This window comes from Gymnodraco acuticeps, unplaced genomic scaffold (genome assembly GCF_902827175.1).
Source record: "Gymnodraco acuticeps unplaced genomic scaffold, fGymAcu1.1, whole genome shotgun sequence".
Classification (NCBI taxonomy): Eukaryota; Metazoa; Chordata; class Actinopteri; order Perciformes; family Bathydraconidae; genus Gymnodraco; species Gymnodraco acuticeps.
This window is the reverse complement of record NW_022989982.1, coordinates 2,956,866-2,981,730: the sequence shown is the minus strand read 5'-3', so window position 1 is coordinate 2,981,730 and position 24,865 is coordinate 2,956,866. Positions and strand designations below refer to the sequence as shown.

General features: G+C 41.9%; 1 protein-coding gene across 2 annotated transcripts in view; it reads left to right on the top strand.

The window, feature by feature from the left end:
* adarb2 (adenosine deaminase RNA specific B2 (inactive)) overlaps window positions 1–24,865 on the top strand; it is a 171,152-nt gene that overhangs the window by 97,718 nt on the left and 48,569 nt on the right. For both annotated transcript variants that reach the window (XM_034211939.1, XM_034211941.1), the window contains exons 2-3: window positions 18,799–18,885; window positions 19,754–20,706. In XM_034211939.1, coding sequence (XP_034067830.1) covers window positions 18,799–18,885; window positions 19,754–20,706 — 1,040 coding nt within the window. The remainder of the gene's footprint in view (window positions 1–18,798; window positions 18,886–19,753; window positions 20,707–24,865) is intronic.

Below are 24,865 nucleotides of genomic sequence, written 5' to 3'. Positions count from 1 at the left end.
TTTTTTCGGTCTTTGCCATGCTCGTTTTACCTGAAGTCGGTTTGATGAATATTCATTATGGGCGTCTCAATGCCTATTTATAGGCAAATATGGGCGTGACGGGAAGTCCGCAAAAGCTGCGCCGCATATCGAGTTGATTGGGATTTATAAATGGAAACCGGCGTAGGACGTGCCGCACGCAAGTCCTATGCCGGTACGCAGTGTTTTATGAATCGGAAAACATTTATTTACGTATTTATTTGCTTTGTCCTACGTAAGCAACCTTCCCACGTGAATCCTACGCAAGGCTTTATAAATGAATACATGGCCACTAAGCCCTGTCCTGCAAGTTACTCTCCAACCGTTCTGAATGTTTTCATGCCTTGGCGTCATTGGTGGTGTTCAGCCTCACACATGTTCTTTAGAAGGCAGGTTGCTACACAAACTAGATGGTCTGCTCAATAATACACATGTCGGACACATTTCATTGATGTGTTACGATCCTCTCCTACATGTTTGGAAGCAGTCATTTTGCCTAAACCTAAATAGTTTTGTTTGTGTTTACAACAAACTATGATGCTTTCAAATTGGTGTTTGTAGGCTGAGCACTTACAGTACAAACACCAATTTAAAAGCCTAATAAAATTCAAATCGTGTTTTTCACTAACTTTGTTGGACCTGCACCCCCTCCATTTCCCTGTATGGATCTAAACAGACGAAGGCTTGTATTACTGTCAGAGAACATTTAGGACACACTGTATCATACACAGCTACGTTGGGTAGCAGTGCCAAACTCTATTTGTTTCCACGCATCAGAGTCTGCTAGAGCAATACTGAGCTGGTGTTCCATTTCATGGGCTTGTCTGTTTTAGGTCATGCACCTGAAGCAAAATGCTTTGCCTATACAGACAGCGGATAACATCTCTCATCATATTATTTACTCTGTGGAAGACTCACACATTCTTCCCTCTGAGGTGTTCTTCTTCTTTGAGAGGGTAGGTACGGTTTCCTTTAAAAAAAATAAAATCAGTTTTCACATGATTACACGAGGGAGGGTTTCACAATACTCTCTTTGTTGTAGTTCACAAACAAGCCCAACCTTGAAATGACTAAATGTGTGGTATCACCCTCGAAATAGCAGCTATCCACTAGAGATCAAAGACAATGAAACATAGAGTGATTCAGAGCAGACATTAGTGGGAGGAAACACACACAGTGCTGCGGGTGACGTCTCCTCACACGAAGGAAACAGCTCTGCTGGAAATATTAATAATATTGTGATATGTTGTGTCAACCATGCCTAGTGTCATGGAGTTCCCCTGGTGATTCAGTGTGCGCAAATAATGAATAACAAGTAAAGAGTGGCGATTCAGTGTGGGTCAACAAAGAACAGAAGTAAAAGTCTGATAAAGGATTTAATGTTACCAAATATGGACTAATCAGAGACTGAATTACATAACAAATAAATCAAACTACACTATGTTTTAAGATTAACATCTACTCCAGAACAATTTCGCTCACGTTTTGTTTTATTTTAGCTTTAATTTTTTATTGGAGGCACCTTTGAAATATCTGTGGCAAAGTAAATAGCATAAAATATGTCTTTTTAAATCCTTTTTTCATTCCTAATATAGTACAACCCCCAATATGGCAGCCATTCAGACCAAGACACACCTTCATACTCCCGTTTATTAGGATTATATTTATTTAAACGTATGTATGAAGGGAGGGAGGTAACTGCAGCATGAGAGAAATAAAACTCTTTTTGAACATTACATTATTTAATCATGAAGGCACAAAATACAATGACACCGTAAAAAGAGCATAATAATGCCCCTTCCAAAGATTCTATTACCCTCCCACCAAGACACTCTAACACATTTCTATCTTCTATCCTCGGGCAACACATCTCGACACACATGAACATTAAATGTTACTTCCTGCTTTACTTCCATCCAGCATTTAGGGAAGTTTTGTAGAGGCCCTGCTCAAGATAGATCAGCCTGCTTTTAGCTTGTAAAAGACGAAGCGTAAACGAGCAGAAACAGTCTCCCCACTAAGAGTCAGGTGTGCCGCACACTTCAAAGTCAAAAGGAGTCGTGAATGCGGCACAAATGAAGCCTCCGGTGTGCCGATTCAAACTTCCACGTCTCGATAATGACCTCACTCTCCTACACGATTACTCATCATTCATCGAGCCACCGATGCTGTGGTGGGAAGGTACTGCTGCCTTCGAGGCTCCCAGAAGGTGATGGGGGGGGCGGCAGGCATGCGTGAATGAAAGTGATTTTTGGAGTAGGATAAGACTTTATGATGCCCCCTCACAATAATAGTCAGTTTTACTTCCATGTGACGTTCTTCTTTACTTCAGTTTAAATGCGCTGTGATTGCTGCTCGAGAATCTTACTTCTGTTTGATGCCACCTACTATAACACTTAACACTCCTAATGCTTTATGTTAGCCTGAAAGGGCGATAAACTGTCGTTATGCATCTGGATTTGGGATGGTTTACCCTCCATCCCTGATTTAAAAGACTTTTGTACACATTATGTACCTCTCTCCAGTTCAGAGTTGCATCGGCGGTATACAGTAGATTGGATATTGGTCTAGTTGTGGACATTAAACTTTCCACCTTAAGCGCAAACATGTTCAAACATCATGTAGTGTCAAGACAGGTGAGCTTATACTTGCACAGACCACCCACAATGCATCAATACAAAGCGCTTCAAGTAGTTTAGTGGGTCCCATTTTATATATTCGGGAAAATTATATTTGTATTTTATAGTAAAAGGTTATATCCCCGTTTTGTTCGGATAAAGTGGCACTTCAAATGTGTCTCCTTGAGCTATCTTTTTAAATATTATCTGACACTGACTAAATGGTTGATAAAATAACTATTAATATAATGCAGATACTGATATTAACCTGTAACACAAAGTGGTGCAGCAATACTTACAATAAGGAAGCAGTTAGCTTGCACTCTTGCTTTGTTAGAGATTCCCAGCTTGCCACACTGTGAAAATGTAAATTCACTTCTTAATCGTAGACTTTCTGCCACCATGACCCTTTTCCCAGGTCAATAGGATATCATTGCTTATCTGCCAGAGCGAATTAAAGCTTTAAAAACACGGTGATAGAGAAAATATGAGCTTCATCCCTTTGGGATAAAGAGCATTAGAGATTGTGGTTTGGGATGAAACGGAACACACTTTCATCTCAGTGGCACCAAATCAAAGAAATACAACAAAACCCTTTTAATGCGTCTGTGTGCCCACACTCACCTCTGCATTATTCAGCACACCTCTCGGATATAGTTGAAAACTAAATATACCTATCTCCTTTGGTCTCTTTCTCTTTAGTTCTGCTTCACTGTTCATCCGTTTCATGCAAAGCCTCAGATTTTTTTAAACCGGCTGTACAGTGATGTGCACCTGAATGCAACACGCAAGCACGAGGTGACACGTTTCTCTGTGGGGACTTTACATGTACAATTATTCAGTGAGTCAAACACTGACGGATATCTGATTAAATATATATATAGGTATTTAAGAGATTCCATCATATTTTTTACGTTTCCATTTTTATTTAATAACTTTATGAATGTGAATAATCCAGTTAATCCAGTTTTCTATGAACTCCCTGTTCATAGAACATACTGTATCTCCTGGTTGTGCCAATTCATAAAAACCTTCCATTTCAGACTAGCTCATTGAATTACAGGAAATCACATTTTCCTGCTCTACCCTTTTCTGTATTTTTTTGCTTTTCTACATGAATTTGGACAAATTGGAAAATGTTTTTGAGTTATATATGACTAGATTGGGCTCAAAGGAAAAGGCAGAAGCTCTTTCCTTTTCAATCTAAGTAAAGGTAAAAGTGATATTTGGAATACACTGAGTGCCCTGGAACTTTTTTAGTCCCTTTACAGCTTGTATTACCACGGCGTCATCCTCGCTGCAACATTAATGTCATTCTTAAGAAGCCAAGGGAAGTGCTTGTTGACAGATACGTGTTTTTTTTTCTCACCATAAAAAAATCCTGACCCATTTACCTCCCACTCAAAACCCCACTTTAGCTGTCACGCTTCTAGTCTTCCTTTCCTTATCTTTCTAGGTAAAATTACAGAATCTACAAAAGCCCTGGATCACATCCAGTGTGTTTATCCAAAGCTAGGTTTATCTGCAAAAGAAAAAAAGTTGTGCTATATGGCCTGTAGAAAACTGTGAACATGGACATATAGACCAACACTGTTAACAAACTAGCAGACTGGTGCTTAATTTTCAAGTCTCAATAGGCGCATTCACACCAAGTACTTTTCCCACAAAGGTTCCTGAGAACTACGATTTAGTTGCGTTCACACCAAAAAGTCTCAGGAACTAAATTAGTTCTAGAGAACCTTTGTTACGCCCTTTTCAGTCCCTGCTAGAGAGCAGGGACTTTCGTGGGAGAAAAGGGTTCCTGTGTCTGATTGGCTGGGCGGAATCCTACGGAGCCCCCTAGGGGACATGGAGAAGAAATTTTTTTTTATTTGAAAACAAATAAAAATAAAATGTTTTGCGAGATATCGCAAAACCTTTGCGAGATATCGCAAAACCCCTTTGCGGGATATCGCAAAACCCCTTTACGAGATCTCGCAAAAGTATTGCGAGATCTCGCAAAGGTTTTGCGATATCTCGCAAAACATTTTTTTTTTTTTTCTGTTGAAATTATTATTATTTTTTTTCTCCATGTCCCCTAAGGGGCTCCGTAGAATCAAAACCACGCCCCGTCAAACTCCCAAAAACGTTTGTGAAGCCGCCATTTTATTATCCTCGCATTGCATTATTAGCATTAGCCCAGTCCCTAACTCCGGGGACTTCCGGCCGGGTATTTTGGGCGGCGGTATACGCCGTGAAGTTGTTTGCGGCCTGCCAGTAAACCCAAAGCAGAAGAAGAAGAAGTGACGTCAGCGGCTTCATTTGCCTAATCCTCCCCCAGGGACTTATTCCGGTGTGAACGCGATCTGTACTTAGTTCATGAGAACTAAAGAGTTCTCAGGAACCTTTGTGGGAAAAGTACTTGGTGTGAACGCGCCTAATGCATCAACATCACAAAGTAATGTAATTGACTTAGTCACACTTAATGTAGAGCATGGAAAGGGGATTTATGAGCTGTCAGATTGCATTCATCACAAACTTTTTTTTTTCCTCTGGAATTGTATGGAAAGGCTTGTAAAAAATCTTGGAGGAATCTGAGGAAGGATTCTAGAGGTTCTAGACCAGGGGTAGCCAACATGGTGCCTGCGGGCACTCGTCGCCCGTAGGGGCAACGTGAGGCGCCCGCCGGGCATGTTCTAAAAATAGCTCGCCAAGAAAATCCAAAATGTATAAAATACACAAAACAAAAAAGGAAATGTAATTAAAAGAATCTACCCTATGCATAAACGAAACCTAAATCATAGCGAACTCTATCTACTTACTACAACTCTATATCTATCCAACACCCCTCCTCCCCCCACCCCCACAATGAATATCGACCAATCACGTTCTTGCTTGATTTGCGGGACCAGCGTTGCAGTCGGGAAGAAAAGCAATGTGGCACCTCCCCGCTGATTTTCCTTCTGGCAGAATCAACACATCAGCCCCATTGAACAGCCTATCGTGCCAGCCTATACAGCACATGAGGGCCAGAGTTTTACTCTGTGTGTTGTAACTTGCATATATTTATTCCACTTGACGCACACACACGGGGGGACATGTCCCCAGCACTTTTCGAAATCCTGTGTGTGTGTGTGTGTGTCCCTTTATCTATTTAATATAGATAAAGTAAGAAATCATTCCAATGTGTACAATAGCAGGACAGTACAAAAAACAGTTTAAAAGGGGAGTGATTAGTAAAATATGCATAAATAAAAAGAAAGAATGCTAACTAGGTAACACAAGATAAGAATAAACAAGTTTAAATGATTTATTATTGGTTGTGATCATATTCTAAAGATGTTTGGATTATTGAAAAGTATACAGCTCCCTTTCATCTGAGTGTTGAGAGCTGTGTCCATAAATTCATTTTGTGCTCAAAGTGCACCAGATTGATGCATTTAACTTCAACATTTTAAAAAACATCTTCCCGGGGGAGCATGCCCTAGGAGGAGGTGAGGACCCCCTTAGAGGAGGTGAGGTCCCCCCTGGAGGATGTGAGGCCCCCCCTAGAGGAGGTGAGGTCCACCCTAGAGGAGGTGAGGACCCCCTAGAGGAGGTGAGGTCCACCCCCAAATAAAGCAGGTTACATTAATTAAATTGCAACATGTTATTTGAGTAAACACTGCAAACGGGTCCCACAGACCCAAACAGCACACAAAGGTTAAAGGTAAGCATATAATAATGTTAAAATGTGCTAAATATATACACTGCAAAAAACAAAAAAAAGAGGAGTAAAAGTAGCCCTCATCCTAAAAAAGGTTGGTGACCCCTGTTCTAGACCATTCTTGTCCGTATGTTGAGGAACATCAAAGAATAGCAATTGTCCAACCATGGTTTAGCAACCAATTTAAGGCATGGCAGCAAAGTGGTCTGTTTTTTTGTATTTCTATGTAGCCTTTTCAGAACCAAAGAATATGACGAAGATTCAATCGTGTGCTCAAGCCCCGATGTATGCAGCAATTGGAAGCATTCATGGCTAATTAGCTTACTACCTACATTAGTGAGTGTTATAGTACTTTTAAGGCCAAGGAGCACATCATTAGCTGTGTGTAGGGTCACACAGGTTATGTTGAAAACAAGCCCTGTTCCTAAATGGTTTCCATTATCTGGTAATCACCATTTATTTTTGTTTGAGATATTAAAATCTCTTTGGTTATAATGTCAGTTGGTCCACCTTAAAGGTCAGTCCATCTTAAACAAATTATGAATTTATTTTACATAAGGTTGGCGGACATTGTCGCTAACCCCCATTACTATAATGAGTATTGGGGCTAGCAAGACATAGGAACAAGGATTAGGTCTGAGGAGTACCACTTGTTTACTGTCAAATAAACATACTTTACTATTTCTTAAATAGTGTTCTACTTGTTAAACAAATTTAGTCTAAAAACAAATATATACTTTTTGTATGCTTTTTGACATTTTGAAGCAAAATTAGACAATCTCCTCACCTCTTGATATCAAGGGGTTAATGCTTTAAAGGGACATTTACAAACCCCCTACTCTTTACTTTTTCCTCTTCTGCATCCCACACTTCTTCCTCCCTACCCCCCTTCATCCTAACACTCAGATGGCTCCAGTGTGTGAGTCCCAAGCGGCCAGCCAGCCGGGCTGCGTGAAACTTGTGACTAGCCATGTTCTTCAAACATCATGCCGCAACCAAAGCATGGCAGGATGACAGATAGTCCCTTCAATGTATAGTGACAAACAAATTAGTGCAAAGATGCTTCGCGCTGCATACCAGATGTGTTGGGCTCTGTGGTATGGAACCGCCGATGAAAAACTGTCCACGTCCCATCTGTGCTTCGCCGCGACCATCGGTGCAGCAATTTGTGCTGAACAAAGTAGTGCAAACAGCCAGCCTGATTATATGTGTCATAATGTGAGGCGTGAAACCCTTCTGGGGAAGATCACATGGAAACGGGCAGCTTTATTTGACAAGAGGGGGGCTGTTTAGTAGAAAACGACAGAATGCAGGTGAAACATTTATTGAGAATAGGACAGGGTGTAAAGGAATAGTTGGGGAGGTTTGAAGAAGTGAAACAATTTAAACCAGAATCCTTCTTTATGGCTATTTTTCTCCCTCACTTCTCCCTCCAGTTTCCAGTTCTAGCAGCTCTCCAGATTTGAGCTGGTGACTGCAGGGCTGGGCCAATTTCTATCTAACCTCACACCTACCGATTGACTCCCACACACTCCGAGATTGGAGACCACATGCGGGGTCACGTCACCATCTGAGTGCCACGTCAGCATGGATATGCGCCTACTGCCGAGGCAAGCAACACAATGTTTTCTCTGCTCCGAGCGCACCAATTTCAGCTCCGAGCACACAAACATGATGAAAGTAAAAAAGGCCTACAAGTCACACTAAAGAATGGCATTTGATATTCACGCTTTGCTTCGGAGCAGATGACAGCGCTGGGTGGCACGGGGAAGCATAGCGGGCTGACAGAGAGAGGGATAACAGTTGGAGGGAGATGAGCAACAACACACTGAGAGGCAGAGGCATTCCTGACCTGCTTAGTGTCATTACAGCGCAGACTTATCTTGCGCGCTCTGCCTTGTAAATACACTCGAGCGCTTGTTATCAAAGGAGCGAGGCGACAAACCTCATCCAGGTTCGAGTCCTCAGCTTCCTCTGCATGCTTGTAAATGAGTCATTCTCATGGATGGCAGCCCGCATTAATATTCTGTCAAGGAGCAAGGCGAGTGCGCATTAAATCTGACACTTATCAGGTAGCGATCCTGATCTGTGTAGAACTTTAAAGAAAAAAGTCACGCCTGTTTACTTTTAATTGCCAAAAGGTGTTGTTGGGAAGGAATCATTTCGGATTAACTTTGCTTGTTTTTTTTCCCACTCAATCTCCACACCTTGAAATACTTTTGTTAGGATGACGTGTTGCTTTCTGTGTTTCTTCGCCTTCACTCTCAGGCTTTTACAGCACGCCATTGCCAAGATGCTGCTATTTTAGCGCTAAAAGTATTTTCAGTCAAACGCAAAGACGTCTAAAGGTAGCTTACTTTCTATTCAAGGATGCGGAAAAAAAACAAAAAACATGCATTACAAAGTTCATATTTTTGACACATAAAATATATACTTTTGCCCAGTTCAGGCATGAGAGATGACACTAAAAAGCTTTTATCATGGTGGTATTCTGGAGTCATTGAAAGTAAGGCTCTCAGAGGTGAGTGCTTGAGGAGATGTGAGCGGTGTTAGGCGTAAGCCCCGCTGTACCTTCACACCGTCTGCAGGGCCTCGTTGACAATCCACAGCCGTCACACACTCTGAGCAGTTCCTCAACGACACTCAACCGTGGCCAGACACCTCTCAGGAGCACAAGAATGTACTCTGTGTCTCACTGTCAAAATGGAATGGCAGAAGAAAAAAATAAGAGAGAGAAAGTGGCGTCAAATATACTCCTGAGCCACGGTATGATTAAACAATTCAATGTCCACTGGAGTTCTACTCAGACACCCCACAGTGGGAATACATTGTGATATTCTGGGTTTCTCACTCTGAGAAAGTTTGCAGCCAGAAATGCCTATGAATTCAAGAAGACTCAATTTGTTATTGTTTAATATAGTGTAAGACAGCAGAGCTCAGGTGTAACACATTTTCAATTTAAGTAAAACATTTTTAAGCTAAGTAAAAAACAATGTGAAGACAGATGAAAGCTGTTTGGCTTAAAATTGAGAAAACATACAATATAGTATCTGATCTTGGTATACAGTACAGTACACTTTGTGAGTGTATATCATTTGTATTCTCAAAGATTATATAAAGATGGTACTTCTTGATTCTTCTTGGGAACTACAGTGTTGTGAACTATACCAATGTACAAAAAAAATGATTTTGGCTTCTTTAAATGGCGCCGCAACCAAGCCTTATTGTTATAAATTAATATATGTTTTAATTATGGTATTCTTTAAAGGGTTAATGTAAGTTTGTGTAGTGCTATAGCTGTGTTATCAGAGTACAATTTACCGATAAATCAGTGTGCGAATGTTGCATGCTTATTTAGGTACATGTTCTACTCTCTTTATTTTTCTGTTCAGTTTATTTCACATATTCAAAGAAACTATTTAATTCACATTTTGGTCTAAAAAAAGACAGTCATACTCAACTAACATGGTACACTTTGTATAATTATACCTCCAAAATGATATGATAAAAAAATAGTAAGAAACAGTTTTAACATATACTCATAACACCTATATTGGGCTAACATCAGCACATATTTATCATCCATATATCACATTGTAAGTAACACCCTGAAAGAATCGCACCTGCTGCTGTCGCATCATCACACCAGTTATCACATTGCTATCAGACACTTATACAGTGGCGGATTTAGGATTGTAGGAGATCCGGGGCTTAGCCCAGGAGTTGTTGGGGCGGGGGGGGGGAGCAGGGGTAAAGTGCTATTTTTTACAAGTGGGGGGTGAACCGAACATCCTTGGGGGTCGTCGCCTCCTCTAGGGGGGTCCGGGGGCATGCTCCCCCGGGAAGATTTTGTTTTAAATATTGAAGTTGAAAGCATCAATCTGGTGCACTTTGAGAGCAACATTAACCCTACCTTAATAATACCTTAAAGCGGACAAAAGGCACTGGAGAACACTTATTCATTAACACCCTTTAATGAAGCAAACTAATGCCTTAACTCACTCAAATACAGTCGTTTATTTATTTCGGTGAAACGAATGTGCGTAGAGTTTTAAAGGATGCGGATAGTCTCACCTTGATTCTGGCGCATTGCTTATCGTTTTATAGATCTATTCTCATCCACCATCTTTGTTTGTGACTTAAAGAGTGTAAGAGTCACGTTTCTGAATCGGACACTCTGAGTGGATGCAGTCACAGCCAATCGGAGTCTGATTCAGAGGGTTGCCTGTCAGTTCCGTTGCTATGGTTCCGTTGTTATGTGTACTGAAACGAGAGCCGGTATAATTCCACGCGCGAAAACAAAATAAAAATTGGAATACGTTATTTTAGTGTCTTTCATTTCATTTCATTTCAAACCTTTATTTATACAGATAAATCCCATTGAGATCATTGATCTCTTTTTCAAGGGAGACCTGCTCAAGTAGTTCCACATGAAACATAAAAACATAAATAGAACAACAAAAGGACATCATACAGCATCATTTACATAATTATCCACATAAACAGGTACTAATAGCTTCCGATTGAGTAGCATCCAACCGAGCTTTAAAAACATTTAGTGGCACCAGATTGTTCAGTTTCCATTTAATTTGCAGACTATTCCAAGACAGAGGAGCTGCGCATCTAAAAGCTGTCTTCCCTATAAGACAGTCCTAGCAGTTGGCACATTTAATAAAACCACAGCATTCGATCTCAGGCAGTAGCCACTTACAATTTTCCGTGAGATCAGGGAGCAGATATAAGATGGAAGTTTCCCTAACATGGCTTTGTATATAAAAATGTACCAGTGACTGAGCCTCTGTACAGTTAGTGAAAGCAAACCAGCCCTTGCATACAGGCATACAGACAGTGATGGGTTAATGCTTTACAGTTTGTCACAAATCTCAGTGCACTGTGATACGCAGCATCTAACTTGACCAGGCAATTGGCAGGTGCATTCATATAGATCAAATCACCATAGTCCAGCACAGGTAAAAAGGTCACAGTGACTAGCCTTTTCCTGGCCTCAAGCGAGAAACAGGACTTGTTCCTGTAGAAGAAACCTAGCCTAACCCTCAGCTTTTTAAGCAGGTTATTGACATGAAGTTTAAAAGTGAGACAATCATCAAGCCAGATACCAAGGTATTTGTAACAGGTAACCACTTCAAGTTGTATTCCTTGCGTAGTTACAATATCTAAAACAGGCTCTGGTGTCTTTTTAGCTTTAGAAAAGAGCATTACCTTGGTTTTCTCAATATTTAAAAGAAGCTTTAGTTCAGAGAGCTGAGTCTGAATAATGTTAAAAACAGCCTGTAATTTAACACCAGCCTCCTTAATGGAGGGACCTGCACAATACATCACGGTATCGTCCGCATAAAAATGTAAAGTAGCTTCATCCACATTTTCACCTAAACTATTGATGTAGATGGAGAATAAAAGTGGACCTAAAACAGAACCTTGAGGAACACCATTAGCAATGTTTAACCACTCAGAAGACAGCCCATCAAAATGAACACATTGGGACCTTTCAGAGAGGTAGTTCACAAACCACCCCACTGCATGGCTGGACATGCCTATACTGGCTAGCCTCGGCTTTAAAATGTGATGATCTACGGTGTCAAATGCTTTTGAAAGGTCAATAAATAGAGCTGCACAATAAGTAGAGCTGCACAACTCTTAAAAGTAGTAGACCGAGGTATGAAGGGTTAACGTTACATCTTAGGATAATTAGTCATGTTCTGTATACATACTAACATATAAGGGTGTACTTAGTGTGTTTACTAGCTATAACATTAACGTTACATCACTCTTTTTCACTTCTTACTCAGTCAGCCAGAGTGCAGATATCACCATTAGATTCACAAACCTGAAACATCATCCATTTCTTCACTGCTGGTGATGACATTGTTGTCAGCTGCTGATACTGCTGCTGCAGCAGCTTGTGGCGCCTGCTTCGATGAAAATAACTTTCTAATATCCATAACTTTCTAATATCCATAACTTTATAGGCTATTAGCTTAAAACTCGTCAGGCACTAGGAAGGATCACTTCTTCTTCAGGGCAGGGAAGGCTACGCAGTACGCAGGCTAATGTCCCGCAGCGGCTGCCTCTCTGGTGTACTGCACATTACTCCCAAGACGTTTTCAACAAAAAAAAATGTTTTTAAGTGAAACATCCAGAGCTTTTCAGAAAACATCCGGGGCTTGAGCCCAAGTAGCCACCCCCTAGCGCCGCCACTGCACTTATATCTCACATTTCCCATGAGACTGTGAAGAAAAAGAATGTGTGAATTTTAGAAAAGTGAAATCAGTGTCATTTGTAATCGGTGTGACACACAAAGCTTTTGACACCATTAAATTAAAAGTGATACCTTTCCTTAGGCATAAACATAAATAACACATGTTATACACACTCAGTGAAGTTGGAAAAGCTCTTGTTAAGCTATTCACAGCAGTGTTCAGTGTGTACAATGAAGGCTCTCTGTCCTTGGCACTCATGTCCAGGGCAGCAAATGTAAAGCAGATGGTCTTGTTACTGTGTCCGCACTGCTGCTAATCAGGTGCTAAATATCCATCAGTCTGTGCTAATATATCCACATATATATATACACATATATGCTCCCTCTATCCATTCACTCCCCCATCTCAACTCACTGTTCAAGTGTAAGTTCATCCCTGTAAATTTAAAATGTTTCTGTTTAAATTGGTCTATTTGCATCGGCAGTGTTATTTGTGGCTCTGTTGTGAAAGCTAGGTGACAAGCTGCCAGTGTGGCTCCAATGGTTTCCAAGAGAAGTCTGGTTGTATAGAAGTCTATAGGAAATGTCCCGACTCTGTAATCATTTTCTGAAATTGTTATGGCTTCAATTGGTAGTTTCAGCTTTTCTCCGATACAGCATGATGTCATTGCCCTTTCACAGTGTTTTATCACATCATAAAAGTACATTTAAAAACATTTTGTTCAGTATTCTGTTGAAATGATCTCCAACCATCTCGTGTCTTGGAGAGTGATGTCATGGTGATTAAGTTCACTTCTTAGCACTTTGAATTATCGCGTACTGAAAGGTGCAATATAAATAAAATTGCCTTACCTTGCCTTGCCTTGCCTTATGTATACAGTCAGTTGGAGTTAACTTTGGCCTTTCATACTGAAATATAAACAATAAATACTTAACCTCTAAAGTACAGTCCCAGTTCTGCACCATTACTACATCAGCTTTGTAGTGTCTTTTGATTGGGTGTGGAGGGTTTTCTTGCACTCACCATGATATGCACCATATCCCAGCACCATGATGAATCAGTCTCTGCATGTTTTTCCTTATAACTAACTGATGTCAAAAAGCAAGAAGAAGCATGTTTTGATTATTTTAGGTCTGTGTTAACAAGTGTATTGAGAAAAAGTGGAGAGGCCACTTTACTCATTGTCTACTTCTATATTGCTTTTCTCAGAGATCAGATGATAGGAATCAGGTTAGAAGTGTTATGGAGAAACAATGCAGCCTCTCATTTAGTGGCTCAGTGGCTTTCAATCTGAGGCTTTCAGGAAGACGTATAGAAAGATAGAGAGAGAAGAGACAGAGAGGGGCAGGTGGTGAATGGAGAGAGAGTCGATGATTTCCCCCAGCACCTGTCTCAATAGTGTCTCCCGTCGCTCATCTGACCCATTGGTTTTGCTGAGCCATGGGGAAATCTGATTGGGCTCATTACCCTCTCCTCAGAAGTCAGAACTGATACAGGAAGTGCAGGGAGAGAAAGAAAGAGCCTCTTCTCCAGCTCATTGTGAATTGACACCATCACCAGCGTTGTCACTATCAGGAGTGTATGGCCATCTGCCAAGCCTCTCCCTATCTAGCATGGCTCTCCGCTGCCGCTGTGCCTTTGTGCGCTGGAAACAAATGAGCGTGGTCTCCTCACTGTGCCCTGGTGCAGTGTGGGAAGGACGTAGCAAGCGGAAACTATTGGCATGCATTGTCTCATCCATTCGGCTGGCCGCTGAATAAGAAGGGATGGTGACAGGTACCGTGAAGGGCATGTGAGGTAACAATGTCCACATCAGCGGCAGTGATTGGTGGTTCATTTTCCTGACAGCTCTGAAGTGAGGCAATAACGGAGAAGATTGTTATTGTAATTGTAACCTAATTTGTCCATGTCACCAAGGTCACCGGAGTGGGCTAATGTTCTATGATCTTAACACAACAAATTCACAAAACAAACCCTGTACAGGGCACTGGAGAGCACAGATAATCACTAAATCCATTCCCATTATGAAAATAGTATGTGTATCCAGTCCACCCCCGTGATTTGCATACACTCCAACATGTTAGGGGTTCTTCTCTGGCCAATATGGAAACCTTCCACCAATTTTTATTATAATGGCGCCCGTGGTTTTTCCATAAATGCTAACAATCCCAATGTATTAATATTTCCAATCTAGATTATTAATACCATGCCATCCTACCTCCTAAAAGTTCAAATATGCAGTTTAAAGTGAGAGAATTGTTCTACTAACACATTGTAATACTTTTCTCCATATGGTTTCAAAGATTAGCTTTTAAATAGTTTGCTTTTTCCTAATAATTACATAGAAAAATGTTACCTAGTTTAGAAATGATTATAGGAAAAACAAGCTGGTACATTGAGTTATTTCCAATGTAATGATTAGTCACCTACAGAGACTCGTAGTTCAGCTATACATGGCAAAATGTAAGTTCTCTAATGCCAAACAAACAATTAAAACAATGGAATTAATGAATATCTGCTAGGGTTTGAATAGAGCCAGTCTTCTTAGATCCTCTGAATTTAACCTGTAATTAGAATCAATTTACATAATTATTTCCTGGAAATGTCCTTATTAAACTCATTAGTGTTATTTAGGATTGCTCATTTGCTGAATACTGTTAATACAACTTTAATGTTTACACTATAAAATCTTTTCTTGGAGTTTCACAACAAACCAGTTCTATTATTATCCTACAGCATCAGACTGTGAGCTCTTGCGGTGAATTTGTTTATTTAAAAGGCTGAACGTATGCTGTATCTCCCTGTGAAAATCAATCAGACTACATACTGTGAACTCCTAACACAAACTGCCTTTGACGTTATACACAGCTCACTTATAAATCAGAGTGCAGCGTGTTTGTGCCGGCACTTCATAAACCTCTCAGAAAACGCTCAGAGGTGGCATTTGGAGGATGACCTCTCGACCACACTGCTTACCACTGCATCGGAGTTATTGAAACCATGATGATATTTCAATTGTCAATTGAAAGTGTGGTTGGAGTGGAGAAATCCAAATCAGTTTTATTACCAAGTAGTTTTACGCATACGAGGAATTTGCTTTGGTATAAGTCGTGCATAAAGAGACACAGAAAGAAAGCTTACTATAAAAATAGTACAATTATATAAGCTAAGACTATTCAAACAAATGAAAAATAAAGGCAATATTTACACGAAATATAGTTATTTAAGAAACTGCCTGCACTAAAATGTAATACAATATGGCAATACTATATTCAAAGGGGCAGAAATGTGCAACATGTTGTGCAGGTTTTACAATATTGAAAAAAAATGGGCTTATACTCTTGATATATTATACTGTGTACATCTGGCCACATGAAGCTTTAGTATCTCAATACCCAGTGGGCTTTGGCTAGGCAGAAGCTGGTGAGTGGGTGGTTTAGGTAAAACAGGATCATCTCGATACATCATACGTCATATCAGTCTGCAGTGTGGAAGTTTAGACTCCTGTGTGTTGATTGCCTGCAATTTCATGCTTGATGTGAACATGTGTCTTTCACACAGCATTACATTTTAGTTACAAATGCACGAATGAGTTAAGCCATGCTGTACTAAGCAGTAGCCCTACTGTACCAACACCTCTAATTTTGCCACTTTGTAAACACACCCCCAGCCATGTTTTTGTACTCTAAATAGGGCTTCAGGGGCTTCAAAAACAATATAGACTGATTTGAAAATGGTCTGGATAATGACCCTGCTGGCCGAGGGAGTCATTTAGGCCCAAATTGCTGCTTGTGTTGGGCTTTAGTCCGTAATTAGGTCAGAATGGAAATGCTTGTATTGTGATGTTGGCCCACGAGGCCCCGCACAGCTCCAGCATCAGTGTTTAGAGTGTATCCATGTGTGTCGGAGTGACTCATTGAGTGCCTGTAGTGCTGTGAGGAAAGCACCAGGAGCTCATTCACAACCTTGCACTCTTATCAAAACATTTTTATTGCACTGTAATGTGACCTCCGTTAATGCAGCATTTTAAATCGCTGAAATTGCTGCTGCTTCAGGCCTGACTTCTGCTTGGTGATTGTGGTGGAATAGCCAGGGAGCTTGGAGGGGGTCCTGACCTCTGGCGCACCCTTAAACCTTCCAACCACCTACATAAACTCCTAATTTTCTTCCCCTTGCTTTTTTCCTTCCTGTTACATCTGTCCACCTCCACTGTCTCCCTCACGTTGCCTCTCCCTTACCCCGCTCCCTTTTATTGATCATCAGCTGGTGTTAGGAAGAGAGAGGGGGTGTAATTAAGGAGCCAGACTGGTCTGTCAATTCTGCTCAGCGCTGCATGGAGTGCAACCAGACCAAGCGATGGCCCTAATAGTGCTTCATACTGCTAAACAACACGCCACAACTCTGGACAAGCAGCAAGGCCCCAGGGAGAGCGGAGAAAGCCACTGTTGACAAGTAGCACTGATAACGGGGGATAGTTTATAACCAAATCATGAAGTGTGTTTGGATTGTGGTGTTGTGTGTGTGTGTGTGTGTGTGTGGTGTGTGTCGTGTGATGTGTGTGTCTGTGTGTTGCTGTGTGTGTTTGTGTGTGTTGTGTGTTCTGTGTTGTGTGTGTGTGTGTGGTGTTGTGTGTGTCGCTGTGTGTGTTGTGTTGTGGTGTGTGGTGTGGTGTGTGTGTGTGTGTGTGTGTGTGTGTGTGTGTGTGTGTGTGTGTGTGTGTGTGTGCTGTGTGTGAGATTTAAAATGCCTGAATACATTCTGTTCAAACTAAAATGTAACGTGAAGGACAAGCCACATTCATAGTCTAAATGTTCTCAGTGGTATGTCTGGAATTAAAGAGTGGTCCTTAACTATCAAATGAATCATGCACTGTCTACCCGCTTAACCACTGCTCCAGGCTATAATATCTCTGTGACTAATGACTTATCACTAGTATGACACTAATTAGCATCTAACTTTATGTTAAATCATTGCTATTTCTTTTCTTCACTGTAAAGCACTGTCATTGACAGCTGTTCTTTCAATATCACCCATTACCGCTACAGACTCTGCTGAATTTGATTAATGTTTTTGCAACAGCAGGAATTGAAGCTACGCAGTGGAATATTCCTCTTTTTACTTTTTGGTAAAACCTTTTTGAATACAAATGTAGTGGAACAGACAGCCTTCAGCGGGGCTCAGACTTCAGAAGTTTTAAGTCTGATTCATCTCCAATTTACACCTCTTGACAAACTGAAAATAAATTAGTTCTGGGACCCTGATTGTTGTGTTCAATAGAGAGATTTTGGTGAATATGACATGTGAATGCACTTGTGAAACCTCTTAGAAAAAATAAAATGATAAGAATGCGAATGTTCTCGGATGAGGCTAAAAGTGTATGTTACGCAAGGCAAGGCAAGTTTATTTATATAGCACTTTTCAACACAAGGCAATTCAAAGTGCTTTACAAAAAATGAAAGAGATTAAGAAAATGGCATTTAAAATCAGTCATTAAAAAGAAAAGCTAATAAAATAAACATTAAAAGAAAAAGTACATGGATAAAAGTTACAGTGCAGTCTAAGATATGAATAGTTCAATTAAAAGCAGCGACAAAAAGAAAAGTCTTCAGCCTGGATTTAAAAGTAGTCAGAGTTGCAGCGGACCTGCAGGTTTCTGGGAGTTTGTTCCAGATATTTGGAGCATAATAACTGAACGCTGCTTTACCATGTTACTTACCAAAAATATGTTGTTTTCCTTCCATGTATGTTTTGTGAGTGTATACGTTGTTAGCTTCCTCATGTTAGCATTGTAGTGGTCTATGCACAAAGGGAAAGTGTGTGTGTGTGTGTGGGGAAAGTGTGTGTGTGTGTGTGTGTGTGTGTGTGTGTGTGTGTGTGTGTGTGTGTGTGTGTGTGTGTGTGTGTGTGTGTGTGTGTGTGTGTGTGTGTGTGTGTGTGTGTGTGTGTGTGTGTGGTGTGTGTGTGTGTGTGTGTGTGTGTGTGTGTGTGTGTGTGTGTGTGTGTGTGTGTGTTGTGTGTGTGTGTGTGTGTGTGTGTGTGTGTGTGTGTGTGTGTGTGTGTGTGTGTGTGTGTGTGTGTGTGTGTGTGTGTGTGTGTGTGTGTGTGTGTGTGTGTGTGTGTGTGTGTGTGCTCACTCACGTTCCGCCTCTGTCCCCGTGTTGGGTCAACTCTGATCTGCGCTATAATCGATAAAACTATCAAAACATCTCCGCCGCTGCCCTCTTGTTGACTCTGTGTCTCTCTCTTGTCTCTCCTCCAGAAAAAGTCAGTATGCTGTCATCATTGATCGCTCCCTTCAAGTACATAAGCCCTGGGACCAGCAGCACAGAGGACGAGGACAGTTTAAGTAAGCTGCCGTCTCTTTTCTTCCTCTCTGTCACCACGCTGCACTAACTCCCTCAGTGGCAGGCCTAATATTCAAATGATCTCTCTGTCACCCACGTAATTAATTATTTGGGAAATGGGCTATTTGATTAAGCACGGATGTCAGCGTGGGTGTTAAAATCTGTATTATCTTGAGCTATTCAATATTAGATTTGAGTGTTTGTGATAAATAAGCCATTAGATTAGGAACATCCACGCCTGCGCACACTATCATCTACAATCTGCCTCATGAGTGAATGTCAGCACTTGATCCCAGTCTCCCATTCCAACATTAACATTCCTGTGACAAGATCCGAACACCCCATTTTTGTTCATTTCCCATCAGAAATGCAATACGCCGCCACTTCCCCCGTAACTAGGTTTGAAGAGCGTATCACAGCGGTGTGAAATAAAGCGGGCTCCAGACATTTCATCCTTTCTTGGAATGTCTGCCACTCGATGTGATCCCAACAGCCATTACAAATAGGATTGGTGCTTTGCATTGGCCACAGGGACCAATGTTTCTCACTTGCAACACAGATTCAGAACCAATTTAGAGGCAGATTACAGAATGATTTGGCAGATAACATCGCCATTTTTAGGGGATTTGTATTTGTATTTTAAAACACTTAAACGTGATAGCGCCCCGTGGTACGAAGTGGGCTCGGCTCATGGAGATGATTATAGATTTGTTCATTACCATTTCATCGTGTATCGAGTGGCTCAATCTTGCCCGGGAGATTTTCCTTGATTCATATTGTTCAGCCAGGATAAATGTGTGTCACACAGTTATGAATTCTCTCTCTCTCTCTATTTGGTATCACTTGTTACATTTTCTCATTTGACTGCAGGTACCAGCAGTGCCGAGGTGAAGGAGAACCGCAATATTGGTAACCTGGAGGATCGCTCCATAGGATCGGCAGAGTGCCAGTCCATTTTCTGCTCCGACTCAGCGAGAAGTGGGAGCTCCGGTCTGAAGAGGAAACGGCCGCTGGAGGAGGACAACAACGGACACTTGTGTCAACTCCGCCTCATCTACAAGAAACTTTCCTGGTCTGAAGCACCGAAAAATGCTTTGGTGCAGCTCAATGAGCTGAAGCCGGGCCTACAGTACCGCATGGTGTCTCAGACCGGCCCGGTCCATGCTCCCGTCTTCTCCATCGCTGTGGAGGTGAACGGGCTGACTTTCGAAGGCACGGGCCCCACAAAGAAGAAAGCTAAGATGAGGGCTGCAGAGCTGGCCCTCAAGTCCTTCATCCAGTTTCCTAACGCTCCTCAGGCCCACCTGGCCATGGGAAACATTTCAAACCCTTCGGCTGACTTCACCTCAGATCAGGCAGACTTCCCTGAGACACTCTTCAAGGAATTTGAGTCTTCTGCGTGCTCCGACGGCCTCTCGTTCTGCAACTCGGCAGCAGAGAGCGAGCTTCTATCAAGTGAGCTACTGAGACATGGACGGTTGCTCCGACACACCTTGGACCTGATGGTGCAGGCTCAGCAGAGGCTTGGTGGGATTGTTCCAGAGCAAGAGGCTCCTAAGAGCCCCGTAGCCATGCTCAACGAGCTCCGGCCGGGCCTGCGCTACGCCTGCCTCTCTGAGCGGGCCGAAGGCAAGCGGCTGCGTAGCTTTGTGATGGCTGTGCGTGTGGATGGGCGGATTTTCGAGGGCTGTGGGCGCAGCAAGAAGATGGCCAAGACCCAGGCGGCCCAGTGTGCTCTTCAGGCCCTCTTCAACATCAGGACGGCCCCTGAGGGGACGACAGGCCTCAAAGCCAGCAGAAAGAGCTGCCCTCATTTACCCCAGGTGAGTACAGACACCTCAGCGCCTGTTTTATGCTAAGCTTCTCTGGCAGCTACTTTACTTCCTACAGGGGCCTGTAATGACCAAAACAGCAGGCGTGCAGCGAAAAGCCAAACACCTTCTAACAAGTAATTAAGGAGGAAAGGAAATAAGAGCTTAAAAGAGTGGGGATGGAAGGAGAAATGGTGGCAGAGAGGATAAAGATCTATGTAAGCAAGCTGGCATGTGCCTCAAAAGATAGAGCATATATTATATTACAGGTCACAATGCATGTGTGTTTAGGTTCATTTTTTTCTTAGTGTGTTCTGCAACGCCCGGGTCTTGAGTAAACATGATCTGTTTGTTGGTCTATTAAAATAGAAAAGCATGTAAATGAAGCTCATTATTGTCCTTGTGCCTCTGACACAAGAAACATCTGCATCGCCACCCAAATGAGCTTTCCCCCTAGTTTGTATGTGTTTGTAGAGCTGTAATTGGGAGAGTTTTGTAATTTTGCAAGATCTCCTGTTTCCTCATGTGTGGCATCACAGTGTCTACAAACATTAATCCAATCTGTTGCCCAAAGGAGATAGAAAAGCAAAGAGCAAATCGTCAAACAAACCACCGAGCCCAATCCCATGCTCATTTACCCAAATATGTAAATAGCAATCAGAGCCAGGAAACTAGTTTTGAGAAACTTGATGAAATTGGAGAGCCTAAAGACATAGAGGCTGGATATGCTGGCTCTTGTTGACAGCCATTTCAAACTTAATTTCAGCTGAAGAAAAACTGCTGAGTAGATAGTCACACTGGTTTTAGATGTTTACTATTGTTTGCATAGAGTAGAACCTCAAATCCATGATTTACAGGTCTCTGGCATTTTGGAAGCTCAACATGAAACTGTACATGCAGGGTTTCCCACACACAGACTATACTTGGGCGGGCTGCCCAGGTATATTAACGGCCGCCCAAGTATATTTTGCGACCCATTTCGTTTTTTTTTTTGTATTATTCGTCCGTGACCACGACGCCATCTGCGATCGATTAACTTGTGGACAATGATTCCTCGCTCTACGCCTCCTGTACCCAGTCCCGGACTGGCCATCGGGAGGACCGGGAGGTTTCCCGATGGCCTGGCCTGTTAAGTGGCCTGCCTCACACAGGGTGACTGGCTGTCTACATGATGTGGCCTGCCGACATGGCCACTGTCATACAGATCATAAATCAAAGCCCTTGATTGGTCTCTGTGTGTCATTCAAGCTCGGGATAACCTCAGCTCAGGTGAGGTAAAGGACTTTGAGTGTTTAGATAGTTAACTTAGTCTAAGTTCTCAGTGGGTCTCAAACGGTTTGGTCACCATTTATGTAAACACATATTTCCATTTGAGGGTGTCAGGGTTTTTTCATATTGGATATGTTATTGGTTATGGCCATGATTTTATGATTATTGAAATGTATACAGTTCCGTCTCATATAGGTGTTCCCATATATCTAGTCTCTTTATTGTCCCCTCAAAATGCACCAGATTGATGCATTTAACTCCAACATTTAAAAATAAATCTTACCGGGGGAGCATGCCCCCGGACCCCCCTAGAGGATTTGAGGTCCACCCCCACTTAAAATCCCATTGATAGGTTCCTAAATACATTTACCTTTCTTTTTTTTTTAAATAGTAACCCATGTCCATATGTTAATTTGTGGGTAGTAGATTTCAACTATAGGGCTATCACTATGGGCCCTGCCTGTACCTGTTTGCTCTGCCATCGCGTGAAGGGTCTGCTAACAAGCGACCAACAGAAAGGTTAATGTTAATGTTGTTGCACATCACCCCCCCCCCCCCCCCCCCCCCCCCCCCCCCCCCCCCACCCCACCCCCCCCGCTACTACCACCCCCCCAAGTATATTTCAAATCTGTGGGAAACACTGACATGGTTCCTATTGTGTCCTAATATAACAAAGAAATGTGTACAACCCCACATTCTCGAATGGTTAGTTGAAGCCGCACACATCCAAAGTGTCGTTTGTCTCTCCTTTAAGCCTTGTGTCAACTCACACGCCATCATATTGTGCTTCTGCGCATCCTGTAGGGTATGTGTCGTATTAACATTCCTCTCCAGCCTTGAAGAAATAAACTGGCGAGAATGTCCTTCCCCAGAGCGCGACATCAACCCAACAAACCTGCACGTTTGCCTTGGAGAAACTTTTTCGTTTTCTCCCTGCTGCCACGGTATCTAAAAGGATTTTAAGAGGATTTGCTGCACACGTTTAGTTCCAGAAAGCACTCGCTTGTGGAATTTCTTGAAAGTCAGCCGTGCCGTCTGCCAGGCTGGAGAGGCGTTTTATTTTGTATTGGTAAAGGAGAAAAAGCGCACAATATGCATGCATGTGGAAATACACATGTGGCCAGGCATGTGTTGGTGGCTACGATGGGTTACATGTCTGAACCATTGCGTAATGGGACTTTAAAAACCCTCAAGCTCAAAAGCACTCTTTCGATGTTTGCATGCGAGCCAATCTTCCTGCCAAGCACTGATTGCATGGGCAGTGGTTGACTACTGCACATGTGAAGTGTAAATGTGGGGGTGGTTGCCAGCTGCAGCCTGTGGGTAATGCAAATGTTATGGTGGTATTCCAAACGATGTGTGCCACCTTCTTCACCCTCTCTTCCCTCTGGCTGTACCTGTTGCAGAGAAAAGCTTTGTGGAGGAGGAGATGTTAATGGCCCCACACGCTATATCGCATTAACCCCTCTCCTGACCCTTTCTTTGTGTCATTCTTTGACAAATTATTCATATTTCCTTTCTGTTTCGACCCTAGTACTACTTTCTTAATTTGAAAGTAAGAAACCAGAGAAAAAGGCCTGAATATATTGATGGAGGGAAATAATAATAGGTAGTGGGAGCCAGGACTGTAATATGGAGGTATTGCATTAACTCAACACAGTGGAACATAAGAATTAGGAGCATCATAGTCCTTCAAACTTTGAGTTGAACAGCAAGGCTGGTAGCTCCAGAATTCATCTCCCAAATGAAATATTTAAACTCAGGGGAACTGCACGGTGCTGTATTCTGCCTCAAATACATACTAAGGAATAACAAAGCAGGAGGGACAAGACAAGCATACTAGTGCGCATCATCCACACAGCCTCTCTCCTGCAGTCATGTAGCCTCCACTTTCTCCATCCCTCCTACACACATGTCTATCAGACACTTTTAACAATCATATCAGAAATGAGGCATCGGGCCACAGTCTGCTTGACATCACATAGCTATTTATCCTCCAGCAAGGACTTTATTTATTGTATTCCTTCATTTAACCTTTTATTTATCCAGGGAAATCAAATGGGAAAGTATTCTGCAGAGATCTCTCGCCTTACGCTGACTTTACTTATTCATATCCATAGTGAGAGCTGTCTGTATGTTAAGGCTACAAAGCTCTTTGGCTAAGAGTTAATGTCTAAACATAACATAGCAGTATCTAATAGCAGATATCATTTCATCATATGTTTGGGTAGTTACTAGTGACCATTCAGTGATATGTTTACTATCTGTAAAGATATTAATAATGACATTCTTCGTATATATTCAAAAGTCATTTTGGTGGTATTCCATTACAACACATATTTGTTGTTGTATTTCTAGTAGGTAGGGTTGCTACCTCATATTATCATTTTACAATTGTATTGTTTTTTTTATTTATCTTAAAATTATTAAATGTCAAATAAAGTACAAATGTGATATATCTTAAAAAGTGAGACTGCTTACCCTTATTATATAATACTCCAACCCTTTTCTGACCTCCCATCCTCTCCCAATGTGTTTATATAGTCCCTGGCATTATGGTTTAATCGGCCTCCAAACATAACTTTAAGAATTGATTATTAACCAGTCAGTAAGAAGCTGTTCTTTAATCGAACTGCCGCACTTTAGTTACCGGAAAATGTCTTTGCCCTATTAAAGCCAACACAGTGAAGTGAGAAAGTGCCTAATCCTGACATCCATTTTACCAAGTGGAATGATTACACCGCTGTTCTGGCGTTGATTGGCCACTTAATCTCCCCGCGCCGCCACAATGCACTGTGTCGTTGCCAAGTCAACTGAGCCTGAGACTTGTGTGTGGCGGTGGGAAGGCTCAGAGTCAGCATGTCCGCTCGGAATGACAGTACTGAGGTCAGTGGTCAGGACG